Below are 19,303 nucleotides of genomic sequence, written 5' to 3'. Positions count from 1 at the left end.
GTCATCATATGACATCACAATGTCTTCCTTCATATGAGATCAGACGATGGCGACTGCTGTAGTTATTCCAGTTGTGTTATTTTTTGGTATTTATCTTCAGGAAATAACTGAAGGCATATATTATGTTATCATAACGATCTAATGTGGCAATAAGATCATAACTGTACTTTTTATTTACACAGTGGCCATATATTTATCTATGTAAACACCCGAAAAACAACATTAACATTATAGCAGACACTGCAAAAAGCTCATTCAGAGCCACTAGACTTTTCTGACAGGGTATTCCATTGTCATCGAGTGTCAGAATGTTGTGGGACTGCTATACAGGAGTTATGACTATGGATTATAGTTCGCAAAATTTAGCGTTTTTTTTTTAGCCTTTTTTGTAAAAAGCATGATGGTAAAACATGAACGCGGTTATGAATTTATTAAAACACGTGTTTATTTGTTGTAAAATTCATAAAAACGACAAAAAAATACTAATTTGTCGATCTCCTTACTTCCGGGTGCATTGATTCTTCAGTTGTGGCTGGTGTATTCTGGGAAATTTTCTTACCCCTTGGTTTCAAGTGTGGTCCTGAAAAATCTTCGTTCGAAGGGCTATTCACCCCTTCCCCTTAGCCCTATGCCTTCAAGCTAAAGAGAATTGGGACACCCCTACCCCTTGACGTGAGCACGCAGAACGAGGGGTAGGGGTAAGGGGAAGGGCAAAGGGGTAGAATTGGGATTGGGGCTTTATGTCAGATTGTTGTGTGTTATGCAGAGAACTGTTTTCAGTGCATTTAAAAAGTGTCAATTTGAAAAGCGAAATGTGTGTAAAGCAGAAAACGTGTTTAGACTTTTGATTATTCCCAGACAACTGATTATTCCCACAATATCAAAATCAACTGTAGGCAGTAGACCTTTTGTATTATCTGGCACCTAAACTCTGGAACAGCCTTCCTAGCACAGTTAAGGAAGCAGACACACTCTGTCAAAGTTTTAAACTTTTTGACTCTGTCAAAGATTAAAGACTCCTCTCTTTGCATTAGCATACACAAAAAACACAAAGGCTTTTAAAACCCAAATCCTCTAAAGGATTGTTAGTCTGCATTATTCGGGGCAACCGGAGCTAGGAACACTTCCCTATAAAGACATTATAATTTAAACGACATCTGGGCTTATGTTGGTCTTTTTTTTAATATAGCCAAGGTTTCCATAATCCTGGACCAGGCCGTATCTTGAGAAGCTGCTGTGGTGGTTATGGAGGAGTGGAGAGCATGAGACTAATCCTCGTAAGACCCCAGTGACAAACGAGTCCTCGCATTGATCCTAAAGGGCCAGCCTGTACACTAGCCGGTGACCTCTCCCACCTCTCACAATGGATGTCCAGCTTTCTCCAGCCTCCGGCGCCTAGACTGCAGCTCTGCATGCAAAGACGTTTGGCCATAGGAGAAATGGTCGTGCCCAACTGAGCTTGTTTTTTTAATTCTTCACTTTCGCCCATTGGTGAAGTTTTTTCTTCCCCGCTGTTGCCACTGGCTTGTGTTTGAACTCTCAGCAGTGAATATTAAACCATGCTAAACTAAACTGAACTTTAACATTGAAAACTGGACTGACACTGTTTCGACTTACTATAATCTTCTATGTGAAGCTGCGTTGACACAATCTACATTGTAAAAGCGCTATAGAAATAAAGTATTAAAGATGTATTGAATTGTATTTTGGAGACTTAAGTAGAAGTTTTGTTCTCTGTGTGTCAGTTTAAATAATTGTGCTGTGCATGTCATTTTAGTGTTAGCAATTGGAAAAAAAACTGGAAAAAAAATAATATATATTTTTTTTAACTTATCTAATAATTCCAGCCAGGATTTAGTGAACTTAAATAATGTCAAAACACAAAATTTCCTGTTCTTATATAAAAAGGCCTAAATGCATGCAGTAGCTGCTGCTGCATCTTCCTCTGCTTATAAACGCATAGACAAATATTTAGGATCGGTTCATGAGATCTGACAGATAAACGAGTACCGACCAAGTCATTAATAGTGATCATTGGCTGATAACGACCTCCAGCCGATCGATCGGGACATACCTAATATAAATATGACTTATTCATTATGATTGTCTATTAATAATTATATAATATTACATTTAATTTAATTATATATTAAAAATTACAATTAGGTGAACATACTTATATACATTAACATTACATTTAAACTCATTTGTGAAGTGTTTCTCCTCACCAGGGCTGCTGCAGAGCGCCGGCTCCACCAGCTGTCTCAGATGATCCAGACAGACCAGAGCTCTGTAGCGTCTCCCATGCCCACACTCGCTGCTCCTCCTAAGGCCTCGCCAGTCCTGGACTGCCTTCTGGCCTTGGTGGAAAACTCCTTGGATGAAAGGCCGTCCAGCAGTGCTCTTCACTGCTGAGAGTAAACATGGAGACCAGGGACCCTGAGGCCTGCTGTGAAATTCAGAACAAGGACAAGCTTCTTTCTCCAGCAGAGGAAACAACTCCTCCTGTTGGCATCGCCAGCGCTTCTTACTGCGACCTGAGAGCGTGGAGGAAATGAGAGCTCAGAGTCAGGAGAAAACATCCCCAGAATAATTTATCAATCAATCAAAAAATAAATAAAAAAACGACCAAAAAAACGATTTTTAAATTAGTAGTTTTCAAGAAGTGGTCGATCTGATATTGATTCCCCAAAGTTACAGTTACAGTTAACAAGCAAGGCATTTTTGATCAAAAGTGACACAGGCTTCTCCCAAAAGATAATGTGATGATATAAAAGAAGCATCATTGTGTAAAAAATGAGAGATCGAGAGAGACCTATGAGAGATCGGGTGCGTGTGCGCCAGCTTCCACAGCCTCGACACTGACTGAATCTGCTCCAGGAGGTGAAGCTGCATTCATCTCTGCATGGCACACGACACTCCCTCACTGACACGGGCATCAGTCCTGCCCAGCTCACACACTCGGCCATTTCTGCCGGAGCATCATCCGCACCCACACACGTCACCTCTGCAAACATCAGGAAAGACAGCTTAAACGTGAGTTCAATGCCAGATCAAATGTTATGGATAACAGTCAGCCTGAACAATTAAATGTTACCCTGAACAACAAAACCAGTCTAAAATGAACAAGATTATCAATTTGATCAGATTTGCAGTTATGCCAAAAATGATTAGAACATTAAATAAAGAATGTGTTCAATGTAGATATTTAGTAAATTTTCTGCTTTTAGTAAATATGCAAACATTTTTGTTTTTAGTATTTAGATATTTTTTTTGCACACACAGATTCCAAATGTTCAAATAGTTGTATATGTCAGCCAAATATTATCCTTTCTTTACATGGAAAGCTTACTTATTCAGCATTATTTAGATGCTTACATCTTAATAATAATTAAATTATGTTGTCTGGTTCAGGGTCAGATTAAGAACACAATGAGCCCTGGGGCTATAGCAAATCCAAGGGCCCCCTTTTAATATTTTTTTTTTTTACCTCACTTTTATATATATATATATATAAATATATATATATATATATATATATATATATATATATATATATATATATATATATATATATATATATATATATATATATATATATAATATATAAATAATTGTTGTTGTTATTATTATTTTTAACTTACTAATTGATATTATTATCTAATTTTACACCATTTGATTTATATTTGATCATTGTATTTTTTTTATTTCATTAAAATAGGCCTGCAAGTATACAAAACTAAGTAATGACATAATATGAACTTTAAAGTTCAAACCAAGTGTGCCGCAAGCCTCCGTTTGAGTGATGCTGCGTCCCAAATCGCATACTTATGCACTATTCTATGCCATTTTGTAGTATAAATAGTGCAAGTAGTGTGTTCACACTGAAAAATCAAAAAATAATCAGTGCACTTTAATTAACCGGATGATGCACTCATTCAGCCGCTAAAATTAAGTGTGTAATGATGGACACTTCATGCACTTAACGACCGCAGGTTTGCTTACGTAGCGGAAGGGGCAGAGCTATCGGACGCACATGTTAAAATAACTTTATTTATTTTGGATGGTGAAAGCAAAATTCTCCTACCAGAGTAATTATAGCGCCTACCGATGGTGAATGTAGTTATACTCAAGGCAGGTATTATTTGATAATTTGGTTGTTTATTTCACTGATTTGGCAACCGTCAAACGTCATCAGGGAAACGGTTTGAATTTCCGCTTAGTAAAAAACATTAGTGTGCCATTTGGGACGACACTACATACATATACTATCCTGTTGAGTGTGTAAGTGCATAAGTACATAGTGCATGAGTGCATAGTGTATGGTGTGCCATTTGGGACGCAGCTATTGATTCAAACAGGCTGCAAAAATCAATCGCTGTGTGATGGAAGGATTGTGCGGGCGCGCGCCGGTTTGAGTCCAGCTGTGCGGCCGAGACAGCGCTTTAGTTATGAGTCCATTAAGTATGATTCCGTCTATCACAGCCTCTGTTAATACTTGTACAAGTGTATCAATGATGAAGACTGTTTGAATTTTATTTTTTAGTTTTACTAAAAGCTTGGTTAGCTTACCTTTGACTGGACGGTTCTTGTGGTAGTGCCGAAATAAGTGGCCAAAATAAGCATTTGAATCTCTTTATAACTGAGTTTGAATTTGAGTCTCTTTATAACTACTTTCAGGAGCCACCAAACTAGGTCAGAGGTCTCGAAGACCTTGAGAGACACTGAGGGCTGAGGACTGGAAGCAACTGTTTCTATTGGTATTTATGAGTTAATACTATCTAAAATGTCTAAAGCAATTTTGCTATTTTCATGGTTAATTATTTTAAAGTGATTCTATTTTTTATCCAAGATAGACTTTATGTATTAAGGATATAACTGCCTGAATGTTGATTATACCGGTTTTTAACTAGTTTTGATAAAGACAGCAGAGAGTACACTCAGCCCTGGATAAGAAACAGATTGTTCTTTAGGTGTGTGTGTTCTATTTTATTATGGATCCGTTTTACAGGTCTAGAGTTAGCTCTAAACTGTCTAGTGGATGTCTGACGTTTATGCTTAAGATGTTGTTAAGAATTGTACGCAGAAACCCCACGTGGATATTTTCCTAGTCTGTCTGTGTTAGAACACCTATATGTGTGACGCAGTTAATGACGTTATGTGAGAGTATAATTGTTTTTGATTGGTGATTGTAAGCAGAGCGGCCTAGGAACTCATTGCGAGTATTGAAGCTGGCTTCTGCTGATGAAACTGCAAACTGTGTTCAGTAAACTTCATTTATTTATTTAAATCTCTGACTCCGGCTCTTCTTCATCTGACAGACTGGTCATTCTTTGGGTTAAACTGTATACCAATCCCTTCAAGGGCTATTCAATATTCTGATTGGGCTACAGCCACTCGAGCCCCAGTTTAGCAACGGCATCACTATTTTTGAACAGCAGCGAACCGAAAGGAATACTTCGCATTATAGACAAGAGAAAGCATAACGCAAAGAGGCGTTCCCGCGTCATAGTGCAAATTATTTCTTCAGCCAATCAAGGGCCGCCTTCTTTTGTGGACCCTGGGGCTTTAGCCCAACCTAGCCTTTAGGTTAATACGGCCCTGGTCTGGATATGTTGTCTAGAGTCATAAATGCATTTAGAAAAAAACATGGAATAAACTTTGTAATAAAAACTATGTTGCTGGCTGGACAAATTGTATGTTTCCCAAACCCCACAGTGTGCATCCAGAATGAACAATTTTTCCAAACTAATTCCAAAGTTTACTCCTATGCAATTAGTGCAAAGTGCATTCAAAAAGGATCCTGACCGTGTCTTCATAGGTCGCTGCTTGCCTTTAAATTTACATGAAGCACCAGCGGGGTGTTTGAAAAGAGGAGATGTCAGATATCACACCACGCTGTGTGTGACATTTTGGCAACTTTAGATGTAAATATGGTGGAAAATGCCCACAAATATCTTTTGGCAGCTGAAGAAATCCTTCAGAAAGCCTCCGGGTAAATGATCGCCCTACAGCTACCCCAATTTTGCAGAACTTTGCAAATAAAACTTAAAATCATATGGAGATCCTAATCTGTCACTTACCTCTTGTCTCCAGGCCAGAGCCGCATGCCTCTGCGGGTCCTCCAACAGCCTGCCGCACCGAATCGGGTACCAGAACACACTGATGCCAGCGGTGCGTCTGCCATCTGCCAGCACACATCAGGACACAGAAAACAACTTGAAGAATTTCCACTTATATCTTATGAACATTTTGTGTTTTGATGGCTAGTTAGTAGGAATACACATTATTACTCTTGGATTAAGAACAAGGGTTTGATTTTGATGATTAAAACAATGCTTTAAATTTCTAGCTTTAAAGCAAATATTGGGTACATTAAGGGTGTGTTCAAGCTTTTAGTTGGGTTCATTTGGTCCATATCAAAAAACTAATTGTCTTAGTTGTGGACACTTTTTTTAAGTTTGAACCTAAAGATACAAAATAAAAATGCTTTTAGTATGTACATTTTGCAAGAAAACTTACATTCAAAAAAAAGCTGAGCTGAACTTGCTCATTATACAGTTGAAACCGGAAGTTAACATACACTCTAAAAAAAAGGAACTGTTTTAAAAAAATGTCTGATGGTAAATCATACTAAATGTTTACTATTTAAGGTCTGTTAGGTCCGTTTACATTTGCTAAATGGCAGAATAATGAAATATTTTTTTTGAGAATGTTTTATTAATTTCTAGACAGTCAAAAGTTTACATACATTTCCTTGGTATTTATTTATTTATTTTTTTTGCTTTTAAACTGTAAAACTTTGGTCAAATGTTTTGGGTATCCTTCCACAAGCTTCTCACAATAGTTTGAAGGAATTTTGGCCTATTCCTCCTGACAGAATTGGTTTAGTCAGATTTGTCTTGCTCGCACAAGCTTTTTCAACTCTGCCCACAAATGTTCTATAGGATTGAAATCAGGGCTTTGTGATGGCCACTCCAAAACATTCACTCTGTTGTCCTTAAAGCACATTTTAATAAATTTGGCAGTATGCTTAGGGTCATGGTCCATTTGGAAGACCCATTTGTGGCCAAGTTTTAATATCCTGATTACAAATGTCCTCTAAATGTAACACCGGTCATTACGGCCAAACAGTTCAATCTTAGTTCCATCAGACCACAGGACGTGTCTTCATAAATTATTCTTTTCCCCAGTGTTTTAGCAAATTGTAATCCAGCTTTTTTGTTGATTCTGGGTTGTTGATTTTCCCATGTTGTCACACAAGTAAGCAGTGTGTTTTTCCTTAAATACTATTCTACAGTTGTGCCTTAAATTAACTCAAATGTTGTCAATTATCCAATCAGAAACTTTCAAAACCTTGACACCATCATCTGAGCTTTTTCAGAGGCATAATAACCTTATTGTATGTAAACTTGACTTTCAGGAAAAAGTCTGCTATTAAGCATAACAGAAACAAATATGATAATCCTAACTTAACTAAAAGATAAAAAGTTTAGTCACATTAACATCTGACTTTTTAAAAAAAATGGTTATGTGCCTTTTCATACAGCGAATGTAAACTTTTGTCTTTAACTGTACAGTATGTGTGTACTGTGTATATGGGATGGAATAATTTGAATCATCTGGGAATACATGAAGAGCTTGTAAACTCAGTAGAGAACTCAAAACATAGTCAGGAAATCCTCTGCAACTCAAACAAATGAAGATTTGCTGCAAGGAGATATGTTTCAGATATATTGCACTGAAATGGACAACACTTCAAGAAAACTGCTATGCTTGTGCATTCGGTATTTTTATGGTCTCATTTTGTGACACCGTATATTGTTTTTGGCTCATTTAGATGTCTTTGGTCACGTCTTGAAGAGTTGAAGACAATGAAGTTGAAGAGTTTGTTTGGAAGAGTCTCATATTTTCACACTTGTTCAGATGAACCATAATAACAGAGACAGTAATAATGATAATATTAATCATAGTAAAAAAATAGTTTTTTTTATCATTTAAATTTTTTTTTAGACATTTTTGTTTGGGTGAGAAAAAGAGACATCTTACAAAATGTTTCAACAGTATCATTTTTCTAGGGGTGTGAGCCTACACTGGTCTCACAATTTGATTAGATTATTATATCATTGATGATCATTTTGACATCAAATGCAAGTATTTAAAATCCAAACATTTACAAATGCATACAATATCCTGAAAAAATGGAAGTGCCAAATACAAACATGCCATCAACAAAGGCAGAGATTGCTTTCTTTTAATGTAAATAATTCTGCAAACCAACATCAGCATCCAAACACAGTGAATCCAATGTGTTCACACAGCATGCTGTAGTTAGTATAGGCGGAGATTACAAGCTGCTCAGTGAGTAGGAAAGATGGAGCATTACAAAAAAGCAATGACATAGGGGTCTTGGGTTATACTCTACCTTCAGCGTCAGTGGAAGCCTGTCCCAACAAACTCACAAGCAGTGTGAAATGTGCCCTGATGTTGGCTTTGGAGAGCATTTTAAATGACTTGCATATGCATCTCGCCTTTCTTGCTATAGCATGTTGCCAAGACAAATGACTTCAGTAAAGTGTCAGTTAATCATAACTGGCTATATTCTGTTACTAAACCAATACCACATCCTCCTCGCCTTTTCTCCAATGCACCACCCATTTAAATAATAATTTTTTTTTTTTTTACCTGTATGTTGGGCACAGAGGAGGTGGATCACAGTTCCTCTCTTCATAAAGAGTATCTGGACACTCTTGGCCCCCGTTAGCATGTCTCTGGATGATAATCCTGTGACGGGACTGGGTTGAGACAGTAGCATTCACTACAGAAGTGAAAAAAACAATTGACAATGATGAAAAATACTGGCGAATGACTGTGCTAACGGGATGCTGACTATCCCTGCATACGAAAGGTCATTTTTTCTTACTATAAAGTGTGTAAAAAACATTATATGAGTTGAGTAATTTCCCAGAAATGGGTTGAGGTTGGAAAGGCATCCGCTGCGTAAAACATGTGCTGGATAAGTTGGCGGTTCATTCCGCTGTGGCAACCCCGGATTAATAAAGGGACTAGGCCGAAAAGAAAATGAATGAATGAATGAGTTGAGTATTGGCATTCAAAAAAACAGTAGACAAACATTACCCACATGATGTTTTTTTCCACCGATACAGCGAACAGTTTACTATACTATCCAATGAAGCCACGAAAGGAGATTTATGAAAGAAATTTTTGTGACAATAGATTCTGGTAGGTAATGTAATGTAATGTGTATTTATATAGCACATTTAGCGGGGGGGGGGGGGGGGAGGGGGGGGGGGGTTCTCCACACCACCACCAGTGTGCAGCATCCACATGGATGATGCGACGGCAGCCACAGGACAACGGCGCTAGTGCGCTCACCACACACCAGCTATCATCTGATAATGACAACATGATGGATGCAGTATGTTCATATTATATCTGACCACCCTATGTTCTTCCAGGTAATTGTAAAATTCTGGATTCTGATTGGCTAGAAGGTGTGCAATAAAATAGTTTAATTCACAGGTAGTTTCAGTCAGTTTTGATCACAGTTTGAAATAATTGTGCTTTCCCCATGCATTAGTAGTTACCATAGTAACCAGTGCTTAATTTGTGAATTGTGAGGTCTCGGAACAGATTGAGGTAATGGATTCGGCATGTTACCCGAGGATGAAGGGGTGTCGCGGGGACTAAAGGGAGTGGGGCAGTGGTGTCGCGGATGAAAGTTAGAAGGGTTTGGGAGTCGTGGAAAAAAGTGAAAGTGAACAACAGACAAGGGAGGAGATGAAATTTCAGAAGTAGCCATTTTGGCGTGTTCTGGCACAAAATTAAGCCCTGATAGTAACTCAGTGGCAGTTGACGAAGTCCTCATTCCTCTTTGTAATCTCGAGGACACTGACATGTGCTCCACCAGGGCCCTGATTGGGGATTAACCATCTCGGAAACATGCTCAAATAAAGAGGCAGCTAACATTTGTTACCATGAGCTATTAGAAATGCCTGTGTCATTAACATCCACACACACAATCTTTTTTCCCCTCCGCTTAACATTGGGTGGTTCTTTGCCTCTGCAATGTGCATTTAAATACCTATGGGTCTGTTGATTATCCCTTACTGATTACATGGCTGTCTGGCATACTTTATTCTGATTGGTCAGTTGCAACATTCCAAAGTATGTTTATTCAAGATAACAACTGCTGAAATTAAATACATGGCTCATCTGAGTACATCAAATCATCTTGAATGTCAGTGAATATGTTCACATCAATATATACACAGAAAAAAAAAAAATTCAATGATGATTCCTTGGATTTACCAAACTTTTTATGTTAAGTGGTTGTAAACAATTTATTTGGGCTGAATTTAAACAAACAAATTAAGTTGAACATTATTAAACTGAATTTGATTGTTTAAATTCTAAACTATATCCTCAAAAAGGCGACAATACCTTGGCGCGTGTTGAGCACACTGGCTCTTCATCAGACAGTGAAAGCTGTTATGTCAAATGTTACATGTCTTGTGTTAGCCTTTTTAATTTATTAAATTGCCATTATTGGAGCTTTGGTGTTGCCGTATTTTTAAATATATATATATATATATATATATATATATATATATATATATATATATATATATATATATATATATATATATATATATATATATGTATGTGTGCATGCTTTTGTGCATTTTTTTCTTTGTTAAAACTCAACCCATATAAATTGTTTGCAACAGTTTTGGAGAAATAATTTTCTTCAGCGTCTGTCTCATCACTGTTTTTGACTGTTTTTTGCTGCCATCTGACTAAATAATATTTAGGTTAGTGTATGCTCCATTCAGCCGTTTTAGATTCTGTCAGCTTTGCTTCAGAATTAATTAACTGTAACAGCTCAGAACAATATTTTGTGTCTAATGTTTCTGTTTTGTGGCAAGTAGCCATGAAATTAGTGGCATAAAGTACAACCAGACAGATGTTTTTACAGAGTAAAGCCATTCAGTCTTATACAACAGTGCTCCGCTTCATGTCAGGCAGTTAAGAAGCCTGTTGGTCTTTATTCTGTGACAACAACAACCTAGATGTACTTTATTCCTTAAATATTGACCTTATTCTACAATGGGGAAGTGCGCTTGGTTTTTGCGGTTGTTTTAGATTTTTCAATTCAGTTGCCTATTGGAGAAATGACTAGGAATAATAAACAACAGAAAACGTTCGAGGTTACAGAAGTAACCCTTCGTTCCCCGAGGAGGGGAACGGAAGTGCCATGAATGGGAGGATTCGGATCAGAAGCCGCTTATCTGGAGAGTATTGAACGGGCCAATGAATGAAATTAATTGGCAGCGTAAGCTTGCGCAGGTGTGCGACATCTGCAATTATCTCAGCATATAAGCACACCTGAAGCCAGCAGACGCCATCCTTTTAAGCTGAAGAGACTTTCAAACAGCTAAGGGACAGTCATTATGGCGACGGAATATGGCACTTCCGTTCCCCTCCTCGGGGAACGAAGGGTTACTTCTGTAACCTCGAACGTTCCCCTTCGGTTGGGGAACTTCAGTGCCATGAATGGGAGAATATGGAAAGCGCCATAATGACTGCACCTTACCAACACCCCCGATGAGGAGATAGTCAAGCAAGCGTGACGCACCCACATCATGGGGGGCGCGGTCCTCCAACGTGTCCCTGGCCCTAATTTATCCTACTTCAACAGAAGTTTTACGGATTTAGATATATTTTTTGGGAAGTCGTGAGCATCTAGATAATTCTAGGAAATACGACAGTACGTTGGGAAGCGTGCAATCCCGATAGGGAGGACGCTGCGGAGGCCATCCGTTACCCAAGGGGGGGATAGATGGCAGAATTTACCTATGGACTAGCCCTAAAAAGGGGGAGTACGCATAGCAAAGAGTGGTTAGCGGAGAGGGAAGACACGGGTCCGCCCAGGGGGGGGACTTAACCGTGGCGGAATAAGCATATGGGATCGCCTAGTGGGGATCACGCATAGCAGGCACCTATACCCAAAACGCGGGCTGACCAGCGGGCAGACCTACAACGTAGTGGGCCAGCAAGTGACTCCTCCGCTGAGTCAGTGCTGGGGGCCACGGAGGAATCTGCAGGGCTCACCTGACGGGGAACTTTACTGACAGATAAAAAAGGCGCACGTACCTCCGTGTTAGGGAGAATGGCGCAGCAAGCGTGTTTCAACACCCTACCGAGTTGTCTCCTCAATCACCAAAGGGTTACCTAATACCCTTGAGGAAACCGGCTCCACTCGCAGATTGTAAAACCTTGCAAATGTGTTGGGTGTCGCCCAGCCCGCAGCTCTACAGATGTCTGTTAGAGAGGCGCCGCGTGCACGCGCCCAAGAGGATGCAACGCTCCGAGTGGAGTGTGCACGTACTCCCGGGGGACACAGCTGACCTCGACTCGAATAAGCGAGTGAAATGGCATCCACAATCCAGTGGGATAATCTTTGTTTCGATACGGCACTTCCCTGCTGCCGACCGCCATAACAGACAAAGAGCTGCTCAGATGATCTAAAATTCTGAGTACGGTCCACATAAATGCGCAGAGCGCGAACTGGACAAAGTAAAGAAAGGGCTGGGTCTGCCTCCTCCGGGGGCAGCGCTTGCAGGTTCACTACCTGATCTCTAAAGGGGGTGGTAGGAACCTTGGGCACATAACCGGGGCAGGGTCTCAGGATAACGTGAGAGTAATCCGGCCCGAATTCCAGGCACGAGTCACTGACCGAAAATGCCTCCAGGTCCCCGACCCTCTTGATGGAGGCCAACGCAACCAGCAGAGCTGTCTTCAGGGACAGAAATCTTAGAGATACTGATTCGAGTGGCTCAAAGGGATCGGATCGCAGACTCGTGAGAACGAGGGCGAGATCCCAAGAGGGCATGAGAGGGGGGCGAGATGGATTAATTCGCCTAGCACCCCTAAGGAACTGGATGACCAGGTTATGCTTTCCCACGGTGCCGCCAGCTACCGCGCTATGATAAGCGGAGATGGCGGCCACGTAAACCTTGAGAGTGGAGGGCGACAGCCTGCTGTCCAACTTCTCTTGAAGGAAAGAGAGCACAACACTAATCTGGCAATTTCGGGGGTCTTCTCTGCGAGAGACGCACCATTCAGTGAATAGACTCCACTTCAGGGCGTAGGCGCGCCTAGTGGAGGGGGCTCTAGCCTGAGTGATGGTATTAACCACCGCAGTCGGTAGGTTACCTAAGTCTTCCTCGCGTCTAGGGACCACACGTGGAGGTTCCAAAGATCGGGGCGAGGGTGCCAGATGGTGCCCTGTCCCTGAGAGAGTAGGTCCTCTCTCAAAGGGATCCGCCAGGGGAGGGCCGTCGCGAGGAGTGAGAGCTCTGATATCCAGGTCCGGTTGGGCCAAAGGGGCGCAACTAGCAGAACCTGTTCCTCGTCCTCCCTGACCTTGCACAGAAGCTGCGCGAGCAGGCTCACTGGGGGAAACGCATACTTGCGCATGCCCCGAGGCCAGCTGTGCATCCCCGAGTGCATCCGTGCCGAGAGAGCCCTCGGTCAGGGAAAAAAACAACTGGCAGTGAGCGTTCTCGGGGGAAGCAAACAGATCGATCTGGGCCTCCCCGAATCGCGCCCATATCAGCTGAACAGACTCGGGGTGGAGTCTCCATTCTCCAGGGCGTAACAGCTGTCGTGAGAGCGCATCGGCTGCACGATTGAGCGTGCCTGGGACGTGAATGGCGCGCAGCGATTTCAGCCGCGGGTGACTCCAGAGGAGCAGACGGCGGGCGAGCTGAGACAAGTGGCGAGAGCGCATACCCCCCATGCGGTTGATATACGCCGCCGCCGCCGTACTGTCCGTCCTGACCAGCACGTGTTGCCGCTCCAGCACCGGTAAAAAGCGGTGGAGAGCGAGGAACACTGCCAACAGCTCTAGGCGATTGATATGCCAATGCAGCTGGGCACCCTTCCAGAGGCCCGCAGCCGCATGCCCGCGACACACAGCCCCCCAACCCGTGTTGGAAGCGTCTGTTGAAACAACAACATGGCTGGACGCCTGTCCTAGAGGCACACCGGCCTGTAGGAACGAGGGGTCGTTCCAAGGGCTGAGGGCGCGGCGACACAGCGCAGTAACCGAGACCCGGTGTGTGCCCGCGTGCCATGCGCGTCTGGGGACCAGATCGTGAAGCCAGTGCTGAAGTGGTCTCATATGGAGCAACCCGAGCGGCGTGACGGCGGCTGCGGATGCCATATGCCCCAGGAGCCTCTGAAAGAACTTCAGTGGGACCACTAGTTTGCTGTCGAGCTCCCTCAGACAGTTCAGCAACAGGCGAGCGCGTTCCTCGGAGAGGTGCGCTACCATGGTGATCGAGTCCAGCTCCATCCCGAGAAAAGAAATCCTCTGCACGGGGGCGAGTTTGCTCTTTTCTCGGTTGACCTGAAGCCCCAGTAGGCGGAGATGCCGAAGCACCTCGTCCCTGTGCATAATCAATTGCTCCCGCGAGTGGGCTAAAATCAGCCAGTCGTCGAGATAACTGAGTATGCGAATGCCCGCGAGCCGAAGGGGCGCTAGGGCACCCTCCGCGAGTTTGGTGAAGACCCGCGGAGACAGAGAGAGCCCGAAGGGGAGGACCTTGTACTGCCACGCTCGACCCTCGAACGCAAACCGCAGAAATTGGCGGTGGCGTGGAAGAATGGAGACATGGAAATACGCGTCCTTCAGGTCTATGGCTGCAAACCAATCCCGAGGACGAACGCATTGGAGAATGCGCCTCTGCGTGAGCATTCTGAACGGCAGCTTGTGCAGACAGCGGTTCAAAACGCGCAGATCTAGAATTGGCCGTGACCCACCGCTCTTTTTGGGTACGATGAAGTATGGGCTGTAAAACCCACTCTCCATCTCGGCTGGAGGAACCGGCTCGATTGCACCCTTCGCCAGGAGGGCAGCAATCTCCTCTCGCAAGACAGGGGCGGACAGGGGGTTGACCCTGGAGAAATACACGCCCGTAAACTTGGGGGGCCGTTTCGCGAACTGAATCGCGTAACCGAGTCTGATTGTGCGTATGAGCCACCGCGAGGGGCTGGCCCGCGCTAACCAGGCAGGCAGAGCCCTCGCTAATGGAGTCATCGCTACAATCGCTGACGTACCAGCGGTGGGGCAGCGCGGAGTGGGTGTGCTGATCCGGGAAGCACGAGGGTCCCGCGGAAAAGCTGGAGGAGAGCGATTCGCTCTGGCTCCGCACCCTGACTCCGGAGAGGGGGCTGGAGGGCTGAGGGAAGGGAGACCGTCCCCCCAGCGCTCGTGAGCCACTGGCGAAGCACGTAGAGTCTGCGAGCCGGAAGGCAGCGCGTCCCGGACTGGCAGAACTCGTGCAGTCACATCCGGGGAAGGGAAAAAGTGCTCTTTTAATGATGTTTTGGTGGCACTGAAAAGTACCGTTGTTATCGGGGCCCCGCCCTCCAGCGGGGAAAGAGCAAGTTTCCTCTTCTCCGGATGGCCTGTCTCAGGGACGCTTCGCGGTCCGTTTACCGGCCTTAACGGCGCCCTGGGCAGGAGGGGCTGCCTGCTTTCGAGGTGAACGCCGCGCCCGCTTCCCTCGGCGAGGAACAGCGGAGGTGGATGGCTCGGCGGGCGGAGCGGGCTTACGGCCACGCCGATAGATGACATTGCCCATCGCATCCGACTGCTCTTTCACCGCCTTGAATTCCTGGGTGAATTCACCGACGGTGTCGCCGAACAGGCCAGCCTGGGATATGGGCGAGTCAAGAAAGCGAACTTTGTCAACGTCGCGCATATCGGCCAGGTTTAGCCAGAGGTGGCGTTCCTGAACCACAAGTGTGGACATCATCCTCCCCAGCGCACACGCGGCGGACTTAGTAGTCCGAAGAGCATAGTCGGTCGCGGTGCGCAGCTCATGTAATAAGCTTGGGTTGGACCCGCCCTCGTGCAGCTCGGCCAGCGCCTGCGCTTGGTAGCGCTGGTAGGTGGCCATCGCGTGCAAAGCAGAAGCAGCCTGGCCCGCAGCCTTATAAGCTCTGGCTCCGAGGGAGGCAGACAACCTACAGGCTTTGGACGGGAGGCGGGGCAAACCCCGCCACGTAGAGGCGCCGCGCAGACAAAGATTCACCGCGATAGCGCGCTCCACTGACGGGATCGCCTCATACCCCCTGGCAGCTCCGCCGTCAAGGGCGGTGAGGGCGGAGGCACTCGCAGCACGGGCAGAGAAAGGTGCCCTCCAGGACTGCGTGAGCCTACTGTGCACTTCCGGGAAGAAGGGGACGAGAGGCTTCGAAGGCTTTGCCTTCTGGTCCTCTACGTAGCACCCATCTAGTCGGTCCGGCCGCGGAGCTGGGGGATAAACCATCTCCAACCCCACGGCCGAAGCAGCCCGGGAAAGCACGGCTAACATGTCCGCTTCAGGATCCGATTTGACAGCGCTCACCTGCCCGGAGGGGGCGAGCGGGTCCGGATCTTCGTCGGACAGTGAAAGCCCACCCTCCGATGCCGCGGAGGACATCTGATCTCCGGTGTCAGCGAGTGTGAGAGCTACCATCTGGTTAGACGGATCACTCTCACCACCCGAAGCTTGGTTGGAGCGCCGTGAGGAGCGAGAGGTCCGCGAGCCCGTGGGCGGCGGATTAGCTCCCGCTGAAACCCTCAGATCTGCCCGAGCGCCCGCTGCTTTTTTAGAACAGGAGGCAACTGGGGTGGCTCGCTCTCTTGCGAAAGTTAGCCGCGATCTTAGCTGTGCAACGGTCATGGCATCGCAATGACGACATGAACCGCCCGCGAGCACCGCATTAACATGCTGGACCCCCAAACATGCAATGCAGTGATCGTGTCCATCATCCGGAGACAGGAAACCCCCGCATCCAGAAACGCACAGTCGGAGCGCCATCCTGAAAAGGACGTGCTGCACGACTGTGTTGCTCTTTTAGGAAAGTTGCAACTATACGCACCGCTCTGGAGGACCGGACCCAAAGAACCGCAGGCAAGGGAGTAACCCAGCTCGACCGTCTGCCACCGCGAAGACCCACTCTGGACCGGGAGACACACTCGTTCGCTCTGAAGTGCTGATCAGCAAGAGGAACCCTCATCGACTCACTCAGAAAGGATCTGAAGCGAAAAGGATGGCGTCTGCTGGCTTCAGGTGTGCTTATATGCTGAGATAATTGCAGATGTCGCACACCTGCGCAAGCTTACGCTGCCAATTAATTTCATTCATTGGCCCGTTTAATACTCTCCAGATAAGCGGCTTCTGATCCGAATCCTCCCATTCATGGCACTGAAGTTCCCCAACCGAAGGGGAACGGTCAAGCTACTTCCTCTACAAACAACTGTGTTCATAAATATACATAAAAGGAGAATAATATAATAAAAAGGTGTCAGTTTTCAACATCAAGCATCAGTTTGCAGCTTTAATTGTCTAAAAATCAATGGAAGTGAACGAGACCGAAAGTCCCAAGCCAAAAAGATTCCAATGCCTGCACCCACTTGTATGTCAATAATAAGGTCAATACTATATAATCATAAACTAAATACAACTGTAGTAGCTTCTCAGGCACTATGTGATTTTAGATGCACCATTGTATGAATATGCTTACCTGACAAACAGGAAGTGGGACAGACACTCCATTCACTAAAGGCTGTAACAATGCAGTCAACTTTGCAAGGTAATGGACAGGACCGTACTGAGTCTGGACGAGAGGACTCAGGACATCTAAAGCAAGATGGGAGATACAAAAGATCATCATAGAAGCCTGAACAAGAGTTAGTCTGTAAGATTTTTGTGCTTCTTTACCGTTTTGGCAGCACATGTCCATTCCCAGCCCTCCTGCATATGACTTGGCGCGTCTGTAGCCCCGTCCCGCAGGTGCTGTCATCCTCCATCTGGACTGTTCTGTTTCTTTCAGTCTTGTCTGTGATGGTGTTTGGCATGCAGGGATCCCAGGGTGAAGCGTCCCAGTGGTAGACGGTGCACGAGTGTGCCCCGCAGGATCTCCACTGCTCCAGCTCAGAGCCCGGAGGACACGGCTTTCCATCTACAACCAAACAGAGAATTCTGAGGTTCTGTTTATATCTGTCAGAAATGACTACTGTGTGTTTATTTATAACTTCAACTGCAGTGTTGCACTATAGATTCATTCAGCTCAACTATTATTGACTTATTTTCAGCTGAGACTTTAGTATTTCAAGAGTATTCTAAAGATTTATATCTTTCACTTCTATTACTAACACTCTCCATAATATTGTATACAATAAAGAGCCCTTTTTTGATAAAATAAGAAAAATGGTTGCATGCTTTCAGATTTTTTTTATTATTATATATATATTATAAATTATTATATTTTTTTATACTGATTGTTATTTGAATTATAGACTCAGGTTAACTACTGTATGCTTATATACACTCACCGGCCACTTTATCAGCTACACCTGTCCAACTACTAATTCACGCAAATTATTAATCAGCCAATAATATGGCAGCAACTCAATCCATTTAGCCATATAGACATGATCAGGACGAACTGCTGCAGTTCAAACTGAGCATGAGAATGGGGAAGAAAGGTGTTTTAAGTGACTTTGAACGTGGCATGGTTGTTGGTGCCAGATGGGCTGGTCTGAGTATTTCAGAAACTGCTGATCTACTGGGACTTTCACACGCAACCATCTCTAGGGTTTAAAGTGAATGGTCGAAAAAGAGAACATATCCTATAAGCGGCAGTTCTGTGGGCGCAAATGCCTTGTTGATGCCAGAGGCCAGAGGAGAATGGCCAGACTGCTTCAAGCTGATAGAAAGTCAACAGTAACTCAAATAACCACTCGTTACAACCGAGGTATGCAGAAGAGCATCTCTGATCGCACAACACGTCCAACCTTAAGGCGGATGGGCTACTGCAGCAGAAGACCACACCGGGCGCCACTCCTGTCATAGGTCCATCCTGCTTTGTGTCAATGATTCAGGCTGGCGGTGGTGGTGTATGAGGGATTTTTCTTGGCACACTTTGGGCTCATAAGTATCAATTGAGCATTGTGTCATCACCACAGCCTTCCTGAGTATTGTTGCTGACCATGTCCATCCTTTTATGACCACAGTGTACCCATCTTCTGATGGCTACTTCTAGCAGGATAACGCACCATGTCATAAAACGCAAATCATCTCAGTCTGGGTTCTTGAACATGACAATGAGTTCACTGTACTCAAATGGCCTCCACAGTCACCAGATCTCAATCCAATAGAGCACCTTTGGGATCCGGTGGAACAGGAGAATCCATCATGGATGTGAAGCTGTCAAATCTGCA

The 19,303-nt window shown here is 44.5% G+C and overlaps 1 protein-coding gene across 5 annotated transcripts in view; it reads right to left on the bottom strand.

Moving 5' to 3' along the window:
- thsd7bb (thrombospondin, type I, domain containing 7Bb) overlaps nt 1-19,303 on the bottom strand; it is a 203,820-nt gene that overhangs the window by 30,040 nt on the left and 154,477 nt on the right. For all 5 annotated transcript variants that reach the window (XM_073916918.1, XM_073916919.1, XM_073916921.1 and 2 more), the window contains 6 exons: nt 17,802-18,042; nt 17,605-17,720; nt 8,686-8,818; nt 6,084-6,187; nt 2,816-3,007; nt 2,229-2,537 (listed from right to left, as the gene is read on the bottom strand). In XM_073916918.1, the coding sequence (XP_073773019.1) occupies nt 2,229-2,537; nt 2,816-3,007; nt 6,084-6,187; nt 8,686-8,818; nt 17,605-17,720; nt 17,802-18,042 (1,095 nt within the window). The remainder of the gene's footprint in view (nt 1-2,228; nt 2,538-2,815; nt 3,008-6,083; nt 6,188-8,685; nt 8,819-17,604; nt 17,721-17,801; nt 18,043-19,303) is intronic.

This window comes from Danio rerio, chromosome 11 (genome assembly GCF_049306965.1).
Source record: "Danio rerio strain Tuebingen ecotype United States chromosome 11, GRCz12tu, whole genome shotgun sequence".
Lineage (NCBI taxonomy): Eukaryota > Metazoa > Chordata > Actinopteri > Cypriniformes > Danionidae > Danio > Danio rerio.
Note: the sequence above shows the minus strand (reverse complement) of the source record. Positions and strands in the feature narration are given on the sequence as shown.